At 42.0% G+C, this 17,763-nt stretch overlaps 1 protein-coding gene across 1 annotated transcript in view; it reads right to left on the bottom strand.

Annotated features, from left to right (window-relative positions):
• Positions 1-514: 514 nt before the first annotated feature.
• The window catches only part of PTPRJ (protein tyrosine phosphatase receptor type J), a 168,357-nt gene continuing 151,108 nt past the window's right edge, over positions 515-17,763 (bottom strand). The window contains exons 15-24 of the mRNA XM_027114695.1: positions 16,564-16,605; positions 16,000-16,008; positions 15,815-15,902; positions 15,168-15,258; positions 12,879-12,952; positions 12,638-12,772; positions 9,785-9,904; positions 6,975-7,135; positions 5,506-5,641; positions 515-3,473 (exon numbers count right to left, since the gene is read on the bottom strand). Of these exons, the coding sequence (XP_026970496.1) occupies positions 3,315-3,473; positions 5,506-5,641; positions 6,975-7,135; positions 9,785-9,904; positions 12,638-12,772; positions 12,879-12,952; positions 15,168-15,258; positions 15,815-15,902; positions 16,000-16,008; positions 16,564-16,605 (1,015 nt within the window). The 3' untranslated portion in view covers positions 515-3,314. The remainder of the gene's footprint in view (positions 3,474-5,505; positions 5,642-6,974; positions 7,136-9,784; positions 9,905-12,637; positions 12,773-12,878; positions 12,953-15,167; positions 15,259-15,814; positions 15,903-15,999; positions 16,009-16,563; positions 16,606-17,763) is intronic.

A 17,763-nucleotide genomic window follows, 5' to 3' on the forward strand; every position in this document is an offset into this window, starting at 1 on the left:
ATGCATCATTCCAAAATTGTTACAAGAAAATTACAGTTTTAGAGTCCACATCAACATCTCCTATTCATAGGTGTCCCCAAGGGAAAAAAAGCTACAGTATGTTAAATACTCGACTGCTACACACAGTCTGAAAACTCAGAACTTGGACTTTGGAGGCAAATCGACATCGGTCACCAAGACTCGTTTATTCGCTCAGCAAGTGCAATGGAGCATTTCAAAAGAAAACCAGGCTTTTTCAGCCCAGATGAAAAGCGAACGTGAATCATCTGCACAGTTGGCCCCAACCCCAGGAGCCTATGACTTGGTGATGCCCAAATCCAGCGGAGTCAGTTATGCCAAAATCTAAGGGTTGTTACACGGCCACAGGGAACAGACCCAAATGTCACTTCCTACTGGGGCCAATCATCATGAGATTTAACTTTGCAGACAAAACGTCCTTGCTCTTGGGAGGAGATATCAATGGCCCAAATCCCCCAAACTAACTCATCCCATCCTGGCTGGTTTTCTGTATGCAACTGTCAAATACTAAGCAAGGGCGATCACACCATCCCCACGATTCCACTGGACTCCTCAAAGTTGGGTTCATTGTTCACTGTTCCATTGCTCCTGGAAGGGCTGGGGGCAGGAACTCAAAAGTACTTTCTCTTTTCTGGGACCAACCCCCAGCCCGGGTGTCCTTTATATTTACACATTAATCTTCCCTTTTCACTGTGCTATAAATACCCTCACCAACCCCCCCCCCACCCTTGGCCCATCGCCAGGTCTCTTCAGGATGCAGAGAAGCGTCCTGACCTTCGTGTGACCTGCCCATTTGGAATCCAGGCCTCTCCACCACAAGCCTTCCTCCCAGGATTGGGAATGACGTCTGAGAGTGGCTGCTGCCCATTTCCCAAGATCATCCCAGGCGGAAGGGAGGAAGATTTCTGGGTTTTGCATTTTGACACAATATGTTTATGATTATTGTTGCTTTCATCTTTTAAAGGAATTTTTCGAGTTAAGTCCTTCCCTCCGACTTCTCCACGGCAGCGGCAGTGATGTGGGCAGGGCGTACATCTACATGGGATTTGGTACACTGGCACCCATCACCGTGGTTTCCTGACAAATTGGAGTGGGAAGGGGTGTGACCCACAGAACTGCTGCCTGAACAGGGACCACTGAAGAAGTTACGGAACCCTCCAAGATCTGCGTGCAAGGGGCAGCCTTCCAAGTGTGAAGGCTTGGAAGCAATCGCCCAAACCCAGCTTTCCTCAACACCCCGGGACAGCACGGCTTCCCTGATGCAGATCTTCAGAGCCGAAGAGGAGGACCCAGCCTGGCCTGGCCTGGCCAGCCCACTCCTCCAAGGGCCTGATACTGAACAAACTGCTTTCTACCAAAGAGAGCAAAGGATTCAGCAAAAAGTGCAATTTCCATTTGGGAAGTAAGGTTCTCCCAAAACACGACACCATTACCACTTCTCCTTTATTTCTTTCAGTACCTCAAAGGGAGAGGGAGACAAAAGACGTGCAGCACCCGACCTCTGAACCGAATCAAGGGCTTTCTGTACGCGGTGGTTCCCCCTTCGTGACCCTAAGATACCCAACTGTCCAGTCAGTGACCAAAGTGCCGGTGAGTTAAGGAGCATGGCAGGGTCAGGAGACAGGATCCCACAGATCCACGGTGACCAGGGCACGCCGCTCCCATTTTCAATAGGACACATCGTCCTATGTTTACAGCAGGATTTATGACTGTGGGAAACGGCCACAGGACTCCAGGGACTTGGTCATTCCTTCATAAGACCTTGTACACTTCATTGCCTATTGGAGGAGAAACTCAACACATCTTCAAAATATAACCTGAGCCACAATATAAAATAAAAAGAAACAAATCCTTTCATGTTAATGCCTTGAGAAGTTTACAGATTATGTACCAATAAAATAAATCCACATAGATTCTGAAATTCTCGGTGGATACACATACCTGAAAGCCAAAAACAACAACAACAAAAATCAACCTACACTTTAAAAAAATCAAAGTAATTACAGCAGCAGTATAGTGAAAAGAAGTTTTAAAAATAATAATTACATCTTTGATAGAAATTTGAACTTTGTACACCTCAGTTCCAAGGAATGACTGTTTTAAGAGTTTAGTATATATATATACAGCAGATACGGGTATGTGTCACTGCAGATACAGACTAAAGCCAGTAGACTCTACGGAAGGAGGGATTCATCTGACACTGTTTTCACACGGAAGTGTTCGCAGATTGCCACGCTTTTAAAAACACACACACACATACACGGACACACAGAGACACATAAAATGCCAACCTGAGTAAAACGTTTCTAAAAACCTAGAGCATCGTGAATCACTAAGCCACATATTGCACCTTTAAATAATCCTTCTTACCACATACAGAAATGAGAAAAAAGATCAAATGGGGACAATAAAAGATTATTGTGTCACTGAAGGGTTCCTCTGCTTCCCCCCGACCTTCCCCCACCCCGAAATTCTCACGGTGATAATTTAGTTTCCACTCTTGCCCAACCAATGGGCAGAAAATGTGGCCATCAGAAGTGTCTTTGGGGAAAAATAGGAGGGGAAAAGGGAAGAAAGGATAGAGCACAAAACAGGGGATGGAGGAAGTTGGGGAGGATCTCCTCTAATCAAATGAGAACAGGAATGTTACTAAGAAGGCTGAACCTCTGATACTAAACTACTGTTTAAATATTCCACATAGTCCAATTATGAGATTCAATACAAAAATAGAGATCTACTGAGTTTTACCTGTGGAAGCATAATTCAGAAAAGGCACATGTTCAAATAGAAAACCCAGGCAGGAGAGGTACCACGTAGCCCTCCCTACATGATAATCATCCACTATTATGTATTTTCCATCAGCTAGATTCCAAGATACAGTAGGTAAAAATAGACCTCTGATACTTAAAATATATTCAACCTAACACAATCCTGGCTTTAGCATGTGAATCATATAAAATAGTCTTTTTAAAAAAGAACGTCTTGTAAAAGAAAAAAAAATCATAGCTCACTTTTCCTGGTGTTCTGTAATTCTCAAGAAAAAAAAAAAGGGAACTCATCCCACTGATAATCAGAAACATAGCTGATTTGCTCACTACCCATCCACAGCCCCTGACAGCCCCAACTTCTCACTTGTCACGTTTCACATGCGCAGCTTCACACTCTCAAATTAGTTCTAACAAAACGGAACAAAGAATTAGGATACTAGACATATAAAAACATGTCAACATCGGGGCATTTTCCTCTGCTGTGGGTGTGACGGTCTGGTTAACTCCAGAAAGGTTTTCCTTTGGAATTTAGGCAATGTAACCATTTGTCCTTCCGAACGCGGTCACTGGTGCAAGGTTTTCGTAGATTGTCATTGCAGTTGTGTTCTGGTAGATGAGATCTACTTTCGAGTCCTTCTGGGATCTGATAATATCCAAAACACACTGATTGAGGAAAACATACTGGTCCTGTTAGAAAAAGAAAGAGAGAAAACAAATGAGCACAGGTCCTGAAGGTGCGCACCCAAGGTTTTTTTCAAACAGATTACCGCCCTCCAACCCCACCCACCCCACAGTGAACACTCCAAGTTCACGTAGGTCAAGGGGTAATAACATAGTGGTGAAATCTGAAACCACTGACAGCAAGGTTCTCATCATTAATGGTTCTCAATGAGAGCGGCGCACTCCCCGCACCTCCCTGCACCAAGGAAAAGTACCAGAATCTTGGGGAAGGGCAAAGAAAGAACGTGGAGGAAATAATGCACTAAAAAGTCCAGCAGGGTTTTCTTGGCTAGGGAGGATGTAGAGAATGAATAAGCTGTGATTCTCAACAGAGGGGGTGGGTTAAAGGGGGATGATCAGGACCGAGTTGGGGGTCCCCATCCTGAAGGGGGTGTAGAGACAGGGGTAATGATTGGGGTAGACCTGAAGGTCCCCATGCTTCAGGCAAGCACATCAGAATCTGCAGGTAGCCATTAAAAAGAGGAAGAAAGGCCCTGGTGGTACAGTGGTTGAGAGTCCGCCTGCCGATGTAGGGAACGCGGGTTCGTGCCCCGGTCCGGGAAGATCCCACATGGCGCGGAGCGGCTGGGCCCGTGAGCCATGGCCGCTGAGCCTGCGCATCCGGAGCCTGTGCTCCGCAATGGGAGAGGCCGCAACAGTGAGAGACCCACGTACCGCAAAAAAAAAAAGAGGAAGAAAGGGTATATGCTGAAAGATATCCATAATGCTGTTAGAGGAGAAAAACATCACAGGGCAGCATTACCTACAAAATAAGATCCAATTTTTAAAATATGCTCTGTGTGTGTGTGTGTGTGTGTGTGTGTGTATATATATATTTTTAACAGAGGTACATAAAGAAGCCTGTAAAGATACATGCAAGCTGTAAACACTAGCTACCTCTAGGGAGTGGAACTGGGGAAGAAAAAGTAAAAGAGAAAAACGTCCTCTGTATAATCCTGTACTGTTAAATTTTTTTGATATGAACAAATTTATATTATTTTCAAAATATTTTAAAAAGGGATGAGAACATTTGTAAGCAGGTATAAGATTTCTGTGTTTCTCGAAAGCGGATAAAAGATTGATAACTACGACTCTATATATTAATTACAGCAGAAAACAGGAGCTCTCTGTCCCCACCAACGCAGGAGGTGACTTCTGCTCTTCCCACCACAGCCACTCTGCGCCACCCCGAAGCACACAACGCACCCAGGCCTCCAGAACATTCCCTGCTGGACTCAGAAACACAACACATACTCATAGAGTTCTGAATTGGTTCAGGGTGACGGCCTGATACAAGATTAATATTCTGCTCTATCCTGGCCGGGAGCATTCATCCCGACAGCTTTGAGGAAGGCTATTTCCCAATACACGTGTTGAGAACATGCCTTGAACACATAGTTTATCAGGAACATTTCAGGGAAAGCCAAACCCAACAGTTTTACATAAATGACACTGTAGATATTAAGCATGCATGTTCCCAATTGGTCACCATCCTCCCGCAGCCATGATGATTGATGTTCTTTAACATTTACAAGGCAGGGTGAGGATATATTGCTGTGTTAAAGCTTAAGGCGGCATTATCCTATTTCGTATCATTAATATTTGATGAGTCCATTTCATTAGCTTATTTTAAGAATGGTCAGACCTTCTTAGAAATCAAGAGTTGAAAAGACCAGTTTCATGAGTTTAAAACCCGGAAGCCAAAGTTCAGAGACTTGCTAAGATTATTTGGTGAGTCAGTGGCAGCAAGGTGAGGAATCCTGATACTGTCTCGGTTTGTAGCTCCATTGCTGCTATCAGGACAACTATGTCACTGCATCGGGTATCGTGGGGTAGTTCAATCCCACATCACTTTAAGGTCTTGAAAGAAATCCACCTCACAGCCAAGAGCCAGAAAGATCTGGAAGGGTGGAATATTTTAACACAAGTGCGTGACATGATGCCATCTTTTAAACACAGAAGGGAAGGGGGAATTGTCAGACACAGACATTGGGCTCACCTCTGTCTGCACCATTAAAGGCCTGTGCATTCGAAGGTCATACACAATCCCGTACACATCCACAGTGTTCTCGTCCTCCATCTGATAGATAAGACGATCGATGGCAATGAAAGTGCCCGTCCTTCCCACCCCAGCACTGAAAAAAAGGGGAAATGAGCATGTCAGCATGGGTTACCTCTACTGTAAAACTCCCATTTCCCCATTTATACATATATCTTACTCTCCTCCACTAACAGGCTTTGAGGGTCAAGCCCAGGACCATTACCAATTGGTTCAATTGAAACCTTTCAAGTCAGACTGTACTAGCTTAGAACTGGGGCCCAAGCTCCAACGTGACTTTCATGTCAAATGCCACAAATAAAACACCTTGCTAGAGCATCTTGAATCTCAGTCCCATTGAAGTCGCCACTGTATCTAGGTTGGCAAGTTCCATCAATTTATTCCCCAGAGGGCAACAAAGTCCCTCCCTTCTTCTGTCCTAAAATCAATTCCTTCAGCTTCAAAGCTAATTTCCTATTGTTCTGGAGGAGAGGGTGGCAACCTTTTTCTGTTAAGGGCCAGAGAGTAAATATCTTCAGCTTCTCAGACTTCGCAAATCAACTCTTTCTGCCACTATAGCATAAAAGTAACTATAGACAATATGTAACCAAATGGACATGGCTGTGTTCCAATAATACTGTATTTACAAAAACAGACAGCCAAATAGACTGTGGTGATGGTTTCACAGGGGTATACTCATCTCCAAACTCATCACTGTTGTATTCATTATGTTGTATTCATTAATTTACAGGCAGTTTTTACATGTGGAAAAAATATTTTTAAATAAATAAAATGAACCAGAGTTATGTGTTTCAACATTGTTAAACAGCAAACCAAAATGCTAAACAAAACAGGTTGCAGAATGATGTATACATTATAAAATCTGGTAAAAGTTTAAAGTATATAAAACCATAGAGTTACGTACATATGTAATAAAATATAAAAGCACAAAAGGGAATGATACAGATAAACTTTAGGACCACATTCACCTATGTAAGAAGGCAAATGGGATAGGAGACTAGTAAGCAGAGACTTTAATTATATCTGTAATGTATTGTTAACAAAAAGAAACATATATGGCATCTTGTTGTGCCTGATTAAATTGTTATTATTCTCCATACTTTTGTAAGGTTGAAATATTTCAAAACAAAATATTATAAATAAGAAAGAAATTTAAATATATTATGATTTTTTTTTTAAATACAGGCAGGTGACCAGATCTGACCCACAGGCTATAGTTTGCCAACCCCCGTTCTAAAGTCAAAGGCTTAGGGAATAAGCCCTAATTCCTTATTGGTCCCTTATCCAAACCTTTCTTGAATTTGTAAATACCTATTGCATTCCCTCTTAGGGTTTTTTTTTTTTTCCAAAAGTGTCCATATTTATAAGTACATTTGAAATCTGTCACACACGGACAGCCATCTGCATACCTGCAGTGCACCAGAATCGGTGACTCAGGAGGACTCTGCTTCATGTAGTCACGAACAAGGTACCGGAAGTTGATGAGCAGGTCAGTGGTGTCGGGAACGCCATGGTCAGGCCAGGAGGTGAAATGGAACTGACGCAGAGTGTGACTCTCACTTGTCTGGATCTAAAAGCCAAGAAAAGTTGTAAGATCCAGAGAGAAAGGCAAGCTAGATCAAGCAGTACCTGAAGACTGAACTGCACGGCTCAGCTGAAAGGCAGCTCAGCAGAAGTGGTCATGACCACAAATTAGAATGGTCCATTGGTACAACAGCTGATAAAGTGCTCATCAAATCCTCATAACATGCCAAGCAGGAGGGTTTATGATCCCCCTTTAAAAAAGGAGGAGGAAGGTTCCAAGAAGTGAAACAACTTCTCTTAACACTCAGCTCAGAGGCAGAAGTCTCTCATCCTTCGATTTTGAATTCAGAATCTTCCCCTTCCAATCCAGCCTCCTGCCAATAATGTGCTCACATTCTTACACCTACACCTCCTTAGAGATTCATAAACCCCACCCCTTGAGCCCACCTGGAAATGTCACTGACCAAAAATAAATTTATACAAATACAACTACGATAGTCAGTGCCTTCGGGGCAAGAAATGACTCATAATTCACGTCTTACAAAGAATTTAATAAAGTGATAGGCAACCGGCAAGCACCAAGTAAATACTTAGAGCTGTAGGGCTTTGAGAAAGGGCATCTATTTCGACTTCAGATAGACAATAGAAAGTGAAGCTTATTATAACAGAGTTAGTTATTATGCAGACTGGTTTCCTACCTGGACCAAAGCACATACCTTTAATTATCAGAACTCCACCCAGGCTGGGCCATTCCCTTTCCTGATTCAACTATACTCATTATGCCTACACCTGGGCACTGGCCTCACCTGTGTGTAGCTATATCTGGACTGCTGGCATTTCCATCTTCTTTATGACAGCTACCCTTTGAAGCTTCTTTTGTTGTTGTTAATGTATATACATTATAAAAGCAGTACATTCACATTATTCAAAATGTGGAAGACAGTAAGAAAAAAGGGCAGTGAGGGAAGAGGGTACTGTGAAATCCCGTCACGCAGGAACATAACATTCACAGATTTAATTATAAGTAATCATCCAAAGAAAGAAACCAGCCATGAGAGAAAAGAGGGGAGAAGGAGAGAGCTGAGGGGAAGGTCAGACTTTCGGTATTATCTCCACAGAAGAGCAAAGAGGCTCAGGTTAGAGGTGACAGGCAAAGGACACTTTCAGCCCTATCAGTTATGTTCCCACTTTTTAAAGGGAAAATATATTCATGCATTTTGTACAATTAAAAATAATATTTTATTAAATGCCATGTGGTATCCTAGATTGGATCCTGAACTGGAAAGGGCTTTAGTGGAAAACTATGAAATTAGAATAAAGTCTGGAGTTTAGTTAATAAAAATAATAGTAAATTTTTTAACGATGTGGACAATTCTATCCACAATTCCCCTCCACAAGGGCAAACTCCAAGCAGTGAAAGCAACCAAGGATAAACCAGTCTGTTTCAAATGGGTGAAATCTATAGAAATAAGTATGACATTTTAAGGGATTCTCAGCTATGGTGAACTGCATTATTTATGTGACCCATTCAATACATGATTAACTGCTTTGACGGCATCTCCAGGAGAGGAACTGAAATAAGTATTAATGGAGGCCAGAGCCTTTGAGACACGGCAATTAGCAAAGAGTTAATATACTACAACAGTGTAGCATGAAATGACTTATGAAATCTTCAAGGATAATTCTCATAGACTGGAAACCAGCCCACCAGCCCCTCATAAACGCAACTCTACTAAATCTACTTCCAGGTTTTTCTTTTAGGCACTATTCATAATGTGCATAAAACTTTGTCTCCTAGTATATTTCCCTCAATTACACTCTAACTTCTCCTCATGGTAATTATGCAGTCTCCATAGCCGTCATTTCTAATAGCTGAATAATGATACAGTGACTAGATAACCTATAGTTTCATTATCTATACTCCAAAAGCTAGATATTTGCATGGTTTCCAAATATTTCCCCCCATTATAAATAATACTCAGACACATCTTTATGAATAATAAGCCTTCTCCTATATTTCAGATTATTTCTTCAGGGCAGATTCTCAAACTTGGAACCACCAGATCAAAGGGGGACGGGTATTTTTATGCCTTTGATATAAACTGCAGAGGGTTATATTGATTTATGCAGCCATCAAAAGATATCAATGTTGCTCATGACACTGATTCTATTTGTAAACATCCTTTACAAAATTAAAAGGACACATAAACTGACTTCCTAGAATGCCTACACAATTTAACTGCATTTGTTTTCATAACATTTTGGGGGAAGGGAGGCCATGTGTATATGTCCTGGAATCCTATTATTGTAACTGTCATTATAAACTATTCCAATAGCAAATGGCCACCCCTGATGTCATATTTCCAACCAAATAATCCAAAACGGCCTTGATTTGTAACAAAAATTCTATGAGCAGGTCACGTGGAAGTGGAAGGAAAGGAGTACAGATACTGAGCCATGCTCTTAAGATTCACTTTATTTAAGAACAACTTAGGAAATTCTCTTTAAGAAAGCAAAGCCGAAGGGCTGCCTTAGAGTATATGCAGGTATGGATTGTTTTATTCCGTAAAGAAAAAAGCAAAAATATAATTCTGATGCATAAAAAAATTGGTTAATACCAACCTAAAAAGTATCAACCCAAGGTTTATATATGTTAATGTTACATGAGACTTGTCCTTCTTGACCTCTTACTTACATTTTGCACTGTGAAGTCTCTGATGGTCCATTCTGGTAGAACAATTTCTGACGTCATTGCCACCGTTATGTCCCCATAGTCCTGAGCCTGCTTGGAGGGCCAGTACTCCTCACATTTGGTCTAGAATAAAATGTGTTTTTATACAAAGACTCAGATCAAACCACCTACCATCACGAAAGCCTCACAAGGAGACCAGATATTGAAAACTAGCACCGCCCGGGGTCTGAATCCATCCCTTAGGTGGGTTCTGTCTGACCCTTGGAATTTTGGGTTTTTTAAAATTTATGATTCCTGCCAACTCTTTTAAATTTGGGAGTTTTCCCATAAAAATCCAGATTTCTTGCTTCTCTTGAAAAATCAGAAGATCTAGCCAACAATGAGCCCCCATTTCTGACTCAGAGCTAAGCAGCAGCTGTTCCTTCACAGAGGACACCATGCCCGCCCAGTTCCCCCAGGCCTACAGCAGCCATTCCACTAACTGCTCCCTGAACTAAACTTCTCCGACTGACCTATAACCCTAAGCAGCAGAAGAAATGAGAACTTTTCCCGATACTTTTAGATACACACTAATTGCAATACAAATATGGACACCAATAAAGAGAATCAGATTAAATAATTTGGGGGTCTTTGATTTTTATAAAGTCAATGGGCAGATGTGAACAGAAATAAAAATCAGGAAACAACTGCTCTCTGAGACTACCTCAATCCCCATTTAGTAACTGACTGAAAACACACACACACATATATACACACACTCTCTCTCTAAACTTTCCAAAGTGTGCTCTCCTGCAATGGTCTCTAACCCTGACTGATATCTGACTCACCTCGGAGGTTTGTTTTGCTTTAAAAACAGATGCCTGCTTCCCACCTCCAGAGATGCTGACTCTGACCCAGGGATCTGTATTTTTTAAAAGATCCCGGCTTCTGGACCACTGCTCCAAGAAAGAACACAGGACTGGGACACACACTGACATGGAGTTTTTGCCCAGGTTGTCTCTTACCCGCTGGATTTATGTTACTACCTTGTGGGCAAGCTCTTAAACTCTAAGCTTCAGTTTCCCCATCTATAAAATAATAACACCTCACAGGGTTGTTATAGGAAAAAATAACATATATGGAGAATCCAGTGCAGAAAATACACTGGCTCTCTTCCCCTGTCACCCAGGGTCAGTAACATCCACTTCTCTCCCGCCTGATGATGAACAAGGACCCGTTAAATTCATCTTCTTGTTCTTCGTTAATTTAACTATGTCGTTTTCACTTATCTAACAGATATTTAGGAGAATGTCCCATGTGTGAGGCCCTGGGCTCAACAGCACCATAAAGTTTATTTGCATTCATAAGCAATGGCCTTTTGTTTGCATAATAACCTGTTCTAATGCGAGAAATGGGTGCAGAACCCAACCTTCTGTGTCACACATAATATGAAGGGAACCACCTCTTAACTGTTCTTTGTTACCTTTCCTTCCTCCAACCCCAGCCCCTAACACAGGACCTTACACATACTTGGGGCTGGATAAACATCTGCTAAATTAAAGTGAAAGAACAGAACATTAAAAGAAATGATGCCCAGGGACTTCCCTGGTGGCACAGTGGTTAAGAATCCGTCTGCCAATGCAGGGGACACGGGTTCGAGCCCTGGTCTGGGAAGATCTCACATGCCGCGGAGCAACTATGTCCGTGCGTCACAACTATTGAGCCTGGGCTCTAGAGCCCGCTCGCCACAACTAGAGAAAGCCTGAGTGCAGCAACGAAGACTCAAGGCAGCCAAAAATTAAATAAATAAATAAAAGCTCTACTATTAAAAAAAGAAAGAAGAAAAAAAGAAATGATGCCTGACAGGTTGGCACTATCTCCGGGATACTGTTACTCAAAGCATGCACCCTGGAGCGGCAGCAGCGGGAATTGTCAGAAATGCAACTCGGAGGTCCAGCACAGACCCTCTAAATTAGAAACTCTGGAGGCGGAGCCACCCTGCAGGTGACTCTGATGCACGTTAAAGTTTCAGAACCACTGGCTTAGGGACTTGACTCCTTGGGACTTCCCTGGTGGTCCAGTGGTTAAGATTCTGCCTTTCCAATGCAGGGGGGCACAGGTTCGATCTCCTGGTTGGGGAACTAGCATGGCCCAAAAAGAAAAGGGACTTGACTCCTATCCTATTCTTTAAGTAACAAACCTTCATGAAAAAATTCACAAAGCACATTAGGTCCTATTCCTCAGGCACAGCCTTTCTGAATTTAGCCCATGTTTTTCAATTCTCCTTGGTCCACTTATGGAAAGATGGGATTTTATTACTAGAAGAAATCTTATCTTTAATGGAAGTGGCTGGGAGGATTCCAGGCCATCAGAAGGGACAGGGAACTGCTGAGACTTCTCTGGGGATACATCAGAAATTTTGCATAAAGAAAGGGTCCCAATGCTATAGAGTAAGTTTGAAAATCACTGAGTTGGTCCAACTGGTCATCTCACAGGTGCAGCTGGTTGCTCGGAGGCAGGTCGGGCTTGCACTCATCCACAGAGCTGATGAACAACGGAGCTGCACATGACTTCTTCCGCCTCACTAACCCAACCCCTGCTGTTCATTAATGCCAGCAGCAGTGACTTAATGAATAGAGAACATTGCTCTCTGTCCACAAAGGAAGGTAATGATAACATAGAATTTTTTAATGTTTTTCTAGAACTTTTCTCTTAGAGGAGAAAAAGTCAGAAAACACACTTCTAAGAACAGAGGTGCTAATATTTGGGGGAGTGTTTTTTTAAAAAAAGACAAATCATTTTTAAGATACCCTCCCACCACAGTAAATATGAATGAACGAATTGAACTGAATAATAATAAAAATAAAAGATACTTACCCTTCCCTGCTCAACACATTTGGTCAGCATGACAATGGCATAGACATTTTTCTCCCAAACCATACGCCAAAAATCTTTCAAAGTGTTGGGTAAAGGTCCTTGTGTGGCAATAAATTCTTTCTTGGAATGGTAGCCCTAAAAATGGAAAGCAGTACATATTCAACCTCAAAGAGACAGCAAGAGGACAGCAGGAGGATCTCCTCCTAACCAGCCAGCACTATGGGCCCCGCTCTCCACTTACAGGCATGTAGTTGGCATTGATGTAGTCGTCAGCTGAATGGGCATGGACTGAAAGTTTGACACGGGAAATATCGTCTGTGACATTCAAAGAAAAAAGTTCCATGTTAGAATAGAAGCAAAGGTGTGAGGTGAGTTGAATACAAGAGAAAAAACTGTCGTTTTCACTTATCTAACAGATATTCAGGAGAATGTCCCATGTGTGAGGCCCTGGGCTCAACAGCACCGTAAAGTTTATTTGCATTCATAAGCAATGGCCTTTCGTTTGCATCATAACCTGTTCCAATGCGAGAAATGGGTGCAGAACCCAACCTTGTGTGTGGCAACGCAGGGGCTCCATCACACCTTGAAGCTGCATGGCTTGGCGTTTTACATCCACGACCTTATTTCATTCCCACAGTCACCAGATGTGACTATGGCACAGAGAAGTTACATGATCACCTGGGCAGAGCTAGTCAGTGGCAGAGCCACAGTTAGAACCCGGGCAGCCTGGCAACAGGTCCCAAGGTCTTAACCACTCCAGACCGCCTTCTCAGGCAAAACCAACTATTACCATTCTTGGGTGAGTGCCATGAGCCAGGGAAGGCCCTCAGCAATGTTATTTATCCCTTATAACCACACTACAAGCTTCTGCGCCCATTTTAAAGAGGAGGAAACTGAGGGTCAGAGAGATTAAGAGATTTTTCCAAGCACTTTCATCTGGCGAATGGCAGTCAGAATTCAAATCCAGTGCCCTTTCCAGTATAGCAGGGTAGATATTCAGTTAAGACCTTCACACTTTCTCTATTCTCATAAAAAAAAAGTTGTTATAAAAAGTCCCAAATGCAAGAATAAACTGAATGTATAAGACTATTATAAGTGGTATATGTGGAATCTAAGATATGACACAAATGAACTTATTTACAAAACTGAAACAGACTCACAGGCATAGAAAACAAACATATAGTTATCAAAGGGGAAAGGGAGTGGGGGGATAAATTAGGAGTTTGGGATTAGCAGATTTAAACAGATAAACAACATGGTTCTGTATAACACAGTTATACTGAACTATATTCAATATCCTATAATAAACCATAATGGAAAAATATGAAAAAATGTGTGTGTGTGTGTATATATATATATATATATATATATATATATATATATATAATGGAATCACTTTGCTGTACAGCAGAAATTAACAGAACATTGTAAATCAACTATACTTCAATTTTTTAAAAAAAGACTACTATAAGTGGAAGGACGTAAAGCATAAAATTCTCATGTTTCCTATATACTGTCATCTCAAAAAACACACACGCAAAATTGTCCAACTCCAGAAATGAAATAATATCCTTAAAATCTCAACTATCAGCCTGAGCTATAAGCAGCAGCTCCTATGTTTCCCTGTCTTTGACTATCCACTATCTCACCCTCCCCTGAACAAAATAACAACAATTCTAAACCCAGTTACCAACATGAGTGTCAGCCTAAAATCTTCCCAATAAAAACAACAGCCAAACTCTGGATCTGAAAATCTCCACAGACATCCACAAGAACGGGCCAATAATCCTGTGTTAACCCTCAAAGCGCAGAGCTGAGGCAGATCCCGACAGCCTAGTTTTAAAAGCCTGTCTCTCAGCACACGCATGAGTCAATGTCTGCTGTCAATATAAGTGCTGGAGGGGCGGCGAGGAATGAAGAGAACGAAGGGAGGAGCTAGAAAATCCTGAATCTAAACAGAAGTTAACATTTCAGGCCAGGAAAGAAAAACACAACTTCAAGTAAAACAGACAATTTAAAAAAACAACAAAAAAAGACAGGAATGAACCCAAATGTAATTCATATTTAGCCGTGGAATGTACTCGGCCAACCAGAGACGTGTCTGGACAAACAGAAAGCATTACTCCCTGCCTGCCCTCGCCCTGCTCCCTTTCATTCCAGGACTATACTAACGGAAATAAAAGAGCTGTGGGAATAAAGGGGTTCAAAGCGCAGACTCTGGCCTTTTCCCTGAATGAAATTGACAGACTCGGTCCAAGTCTGGTCCCATCATGACTATCTGTGTGACTCTGGGCAGATCACCTAGCCACTCTGTGCCTCATTGTCCTCATCTACTACCTATTTCATAAGGCTACTGTGAGGACTGAATTCAATGGCATATGCCTGAACACCGTGCTCAGCACACAGAAGGTGACTAAGGAATGGCTATGGAAGTGGTTAGTTCGTATTTGGATTCTTCTCCCCTCTACTGTTAAGAGATGTGATGCCAATGATGGAAAAAAGGGAAAGTAATGTGGAAAAAACAACTTACAGGGTAGAACATTGTTATAGCGATTTTTTCCTCTATTCTCAGCCAGTTCAGCTGCGTACTTAGGTAGACTAATTCCAACAAGCTTCAGATCCTAAAAACAGAACATATGAGTTGTTCATTTATTCAGTGTTCAAATGTTAGTTATACTACTCAGAGAGTACGAAAGAACAAAGTGGGAATGCAGAGATGTTATGGGTAACATTGTGTCCCTCAAATAGATATGCAGAAGTTCTAACCTCTGGTACCTGTGAATGAAATCTGAGTTGAAAATACAGCTTTTGCAGATGTACTCAAGATAAGACGAGGTCATACTGCAGTAGGGCAGGGCCCTTAGTGCAATATCACTGGTGTCTTTATAAGAGGAGAAAAGACACTGAGATACAGACACACAAGGGAGACATGTGAAGATGGATGTTATATGGCCACAAGTCAAGAATGCTTGGGGCTTCCAGAAGCTGGATGAAACAAGGAGGGATCCTCCCCAAGAGGTTTCAGAGGGGCCCCCAGGGGACATGCAAGAGCTTCTCTCTCCCCTCAAAGAGGGCTGCCTCTCACCCAAAGCTTCACCATAAAACGGAAACAGGCAGTTTTCCAACTTTCAGCAAAAACGTAGAGCAATTAAAAACACAACATCTACAGCCACATACTTCATATTCTTCTGCAAATCCACAGTTGGAGTCAGCTTGCTGTTTCTTAAAGTAGGCCTCAAAATTCTCCACTTTGATTAACTTGGATCTAGGAAAACAAAACAGGATTTTTTGCATTCAACCAAGTTCACACTCAAAATAGAAAAATACAAGTTATTTTTTTAAGAAGTGGAGAGTTTACTCACTTTTTAGGTCTTCATCATAGAAAAGGAAAGAAATAAAATAAGCAGTTAGAAAAAAATGACTCAACCATGACTCTGGAGATGATAGTAAACATCTTCCCAAAGAAAACCTGTAGTACAAGAGGCGGGCGGGCGGGCGGTGGCAGGTGGTGGCACTATAATGTTATTTACAAAACAATGAAATATGAATCAGGAAATCTGACTTCTAGACCCTGTCATAGAACTGATTGGTTTTGTGACTTTGAGCAAGTTCTCTCCTCCTAGATCTTCACAAGCTTTTTTGAATCACAAAATATATATTTGTTGGTAGACTATATGGCAAAAGTATGGTTCCCCTTGCCATTGTACAACACGGCAAGGAAGCTAGCTTCAGGAGACTAGGAAACATAGGTTCCGTGCAGAATAACAAGGCTAATAAGGACTTCCGGAGGATTAGGTCCAAACCTGTCGAAAAGTGGCAGCAGTTTCCATCAAAAAACAAACAAACAAACAAACAAAAACCTCAAAATAGGCACTGAACAGATTGAGGGGTTAAATGTATGAAGGTGCACAACTCTGGAGACTTACTTAATTTGAGAAAAGGACACGTCATTGTTCTTGGCATCTTTCCTGTTTTGAAAGAAAAAGAAAGACCCATTAGATCAAAACGGCTTAATTCTGTGCTTTGTCCCCTTTGTGTATCTACAAAATGCCTTTTCGCTCAGCATTAGTTCATACACAGCATTACTTCGTGCTCACAAATACTAGACTTAACGGTCTAAGCAGCAAATGCTGAGTATAAGCCTGTGAAGTTACTCTCTCTCTTTTTTTTTTTTTTTTTTTTGAGCGGTACGCGGGCCTCTCACCGTTGGGGCCTCTCCCGTTGCGGAGCACAGGCTCCGGACGCGCAGGTCAGCGGCCATGGCTCACGGGCCCAGCCGCTCCGCGGCATGTGGGATCTTCCCGGACGGGGGCACGAACCCATGTCCCCTGCATCGGCAGGCGGACCCTCAACCATTGCGCCACCAGGGAAGCCCAAGTTACTCTCTTTTATACCATCTTAAAGTATTGAAGAATCTTACTGAAGCAATGTGTAGGAGTTCCTCTGGGTACATACCGGCAGCACCACTCTAGCGTAAAGCCACACTCGTTCTTTAGTGCTCTGGTTTTTGTTTTCTTGGTTTGTTATTCGTTTGGCTTTGGTTTTGGTTTTGGCGTTGAGAAAGCCTTTCTGATAAAGTTAATGTAATAAACCAGAAAATACACCCAGTGTCGGCAAGGTGGTCGGGCACCTGGCCCTCTTCTGTACTGCTGGCTAAACCCCATGCTGGCGTTAAAAGAAAAAAACTTTCTGGAAGGCAATTTCGCAGCACGTATCAAAATTGATAACATGCATACCCCCTGACCCAGCAATTTCCCAGCTTGGAATTTAGCCTAAGGGAGCAATCATGAATATGCCCAGATTTACACACAAGGATAAGCAACTGTGGCAAACAAACAAACTAACAAAATACCTGAAAACATCAGGAATTTGGTGAATAATTTCTATACAGCTGAATACTCAACAGCCACTTAAAATGAAGAAGATCTGAAGCCGTCCACAATGTCTTGTGAACAAAGCAGGCCAGAAAACGATATGTATAATATGATTCTGTTTGTGGGGATGTGTGTGTGTATTTGTGTGAGTTTTGTAATCACATCGATGTTGAGTAGTTTTGTATGGGTGTGATTATGGCTTATTTCTTTTCTTTGCCCTTCTTTTCTGTTTTTTAACTCTTTGCCATAAAT

The sequence above is a fragment of the Aethalodelphis obliquidens genome, unplaced genomic scaffold (assembly GCF_003676395.1).
Source record: "Aethalodelphis obliquidens isolate GAN/ISIS:26980383/991018 unplaced genomic scaffold, ASM367639v1 scaffold14, whole genome shotgun sequence".
Classification (NCBI taxonomy): Eukaryota; Metazoa; Chordata; class Mammalia; order Artiodactyla; family Delphinidae; genus Aethalodelphis; species Aethalodelphis obliquidens.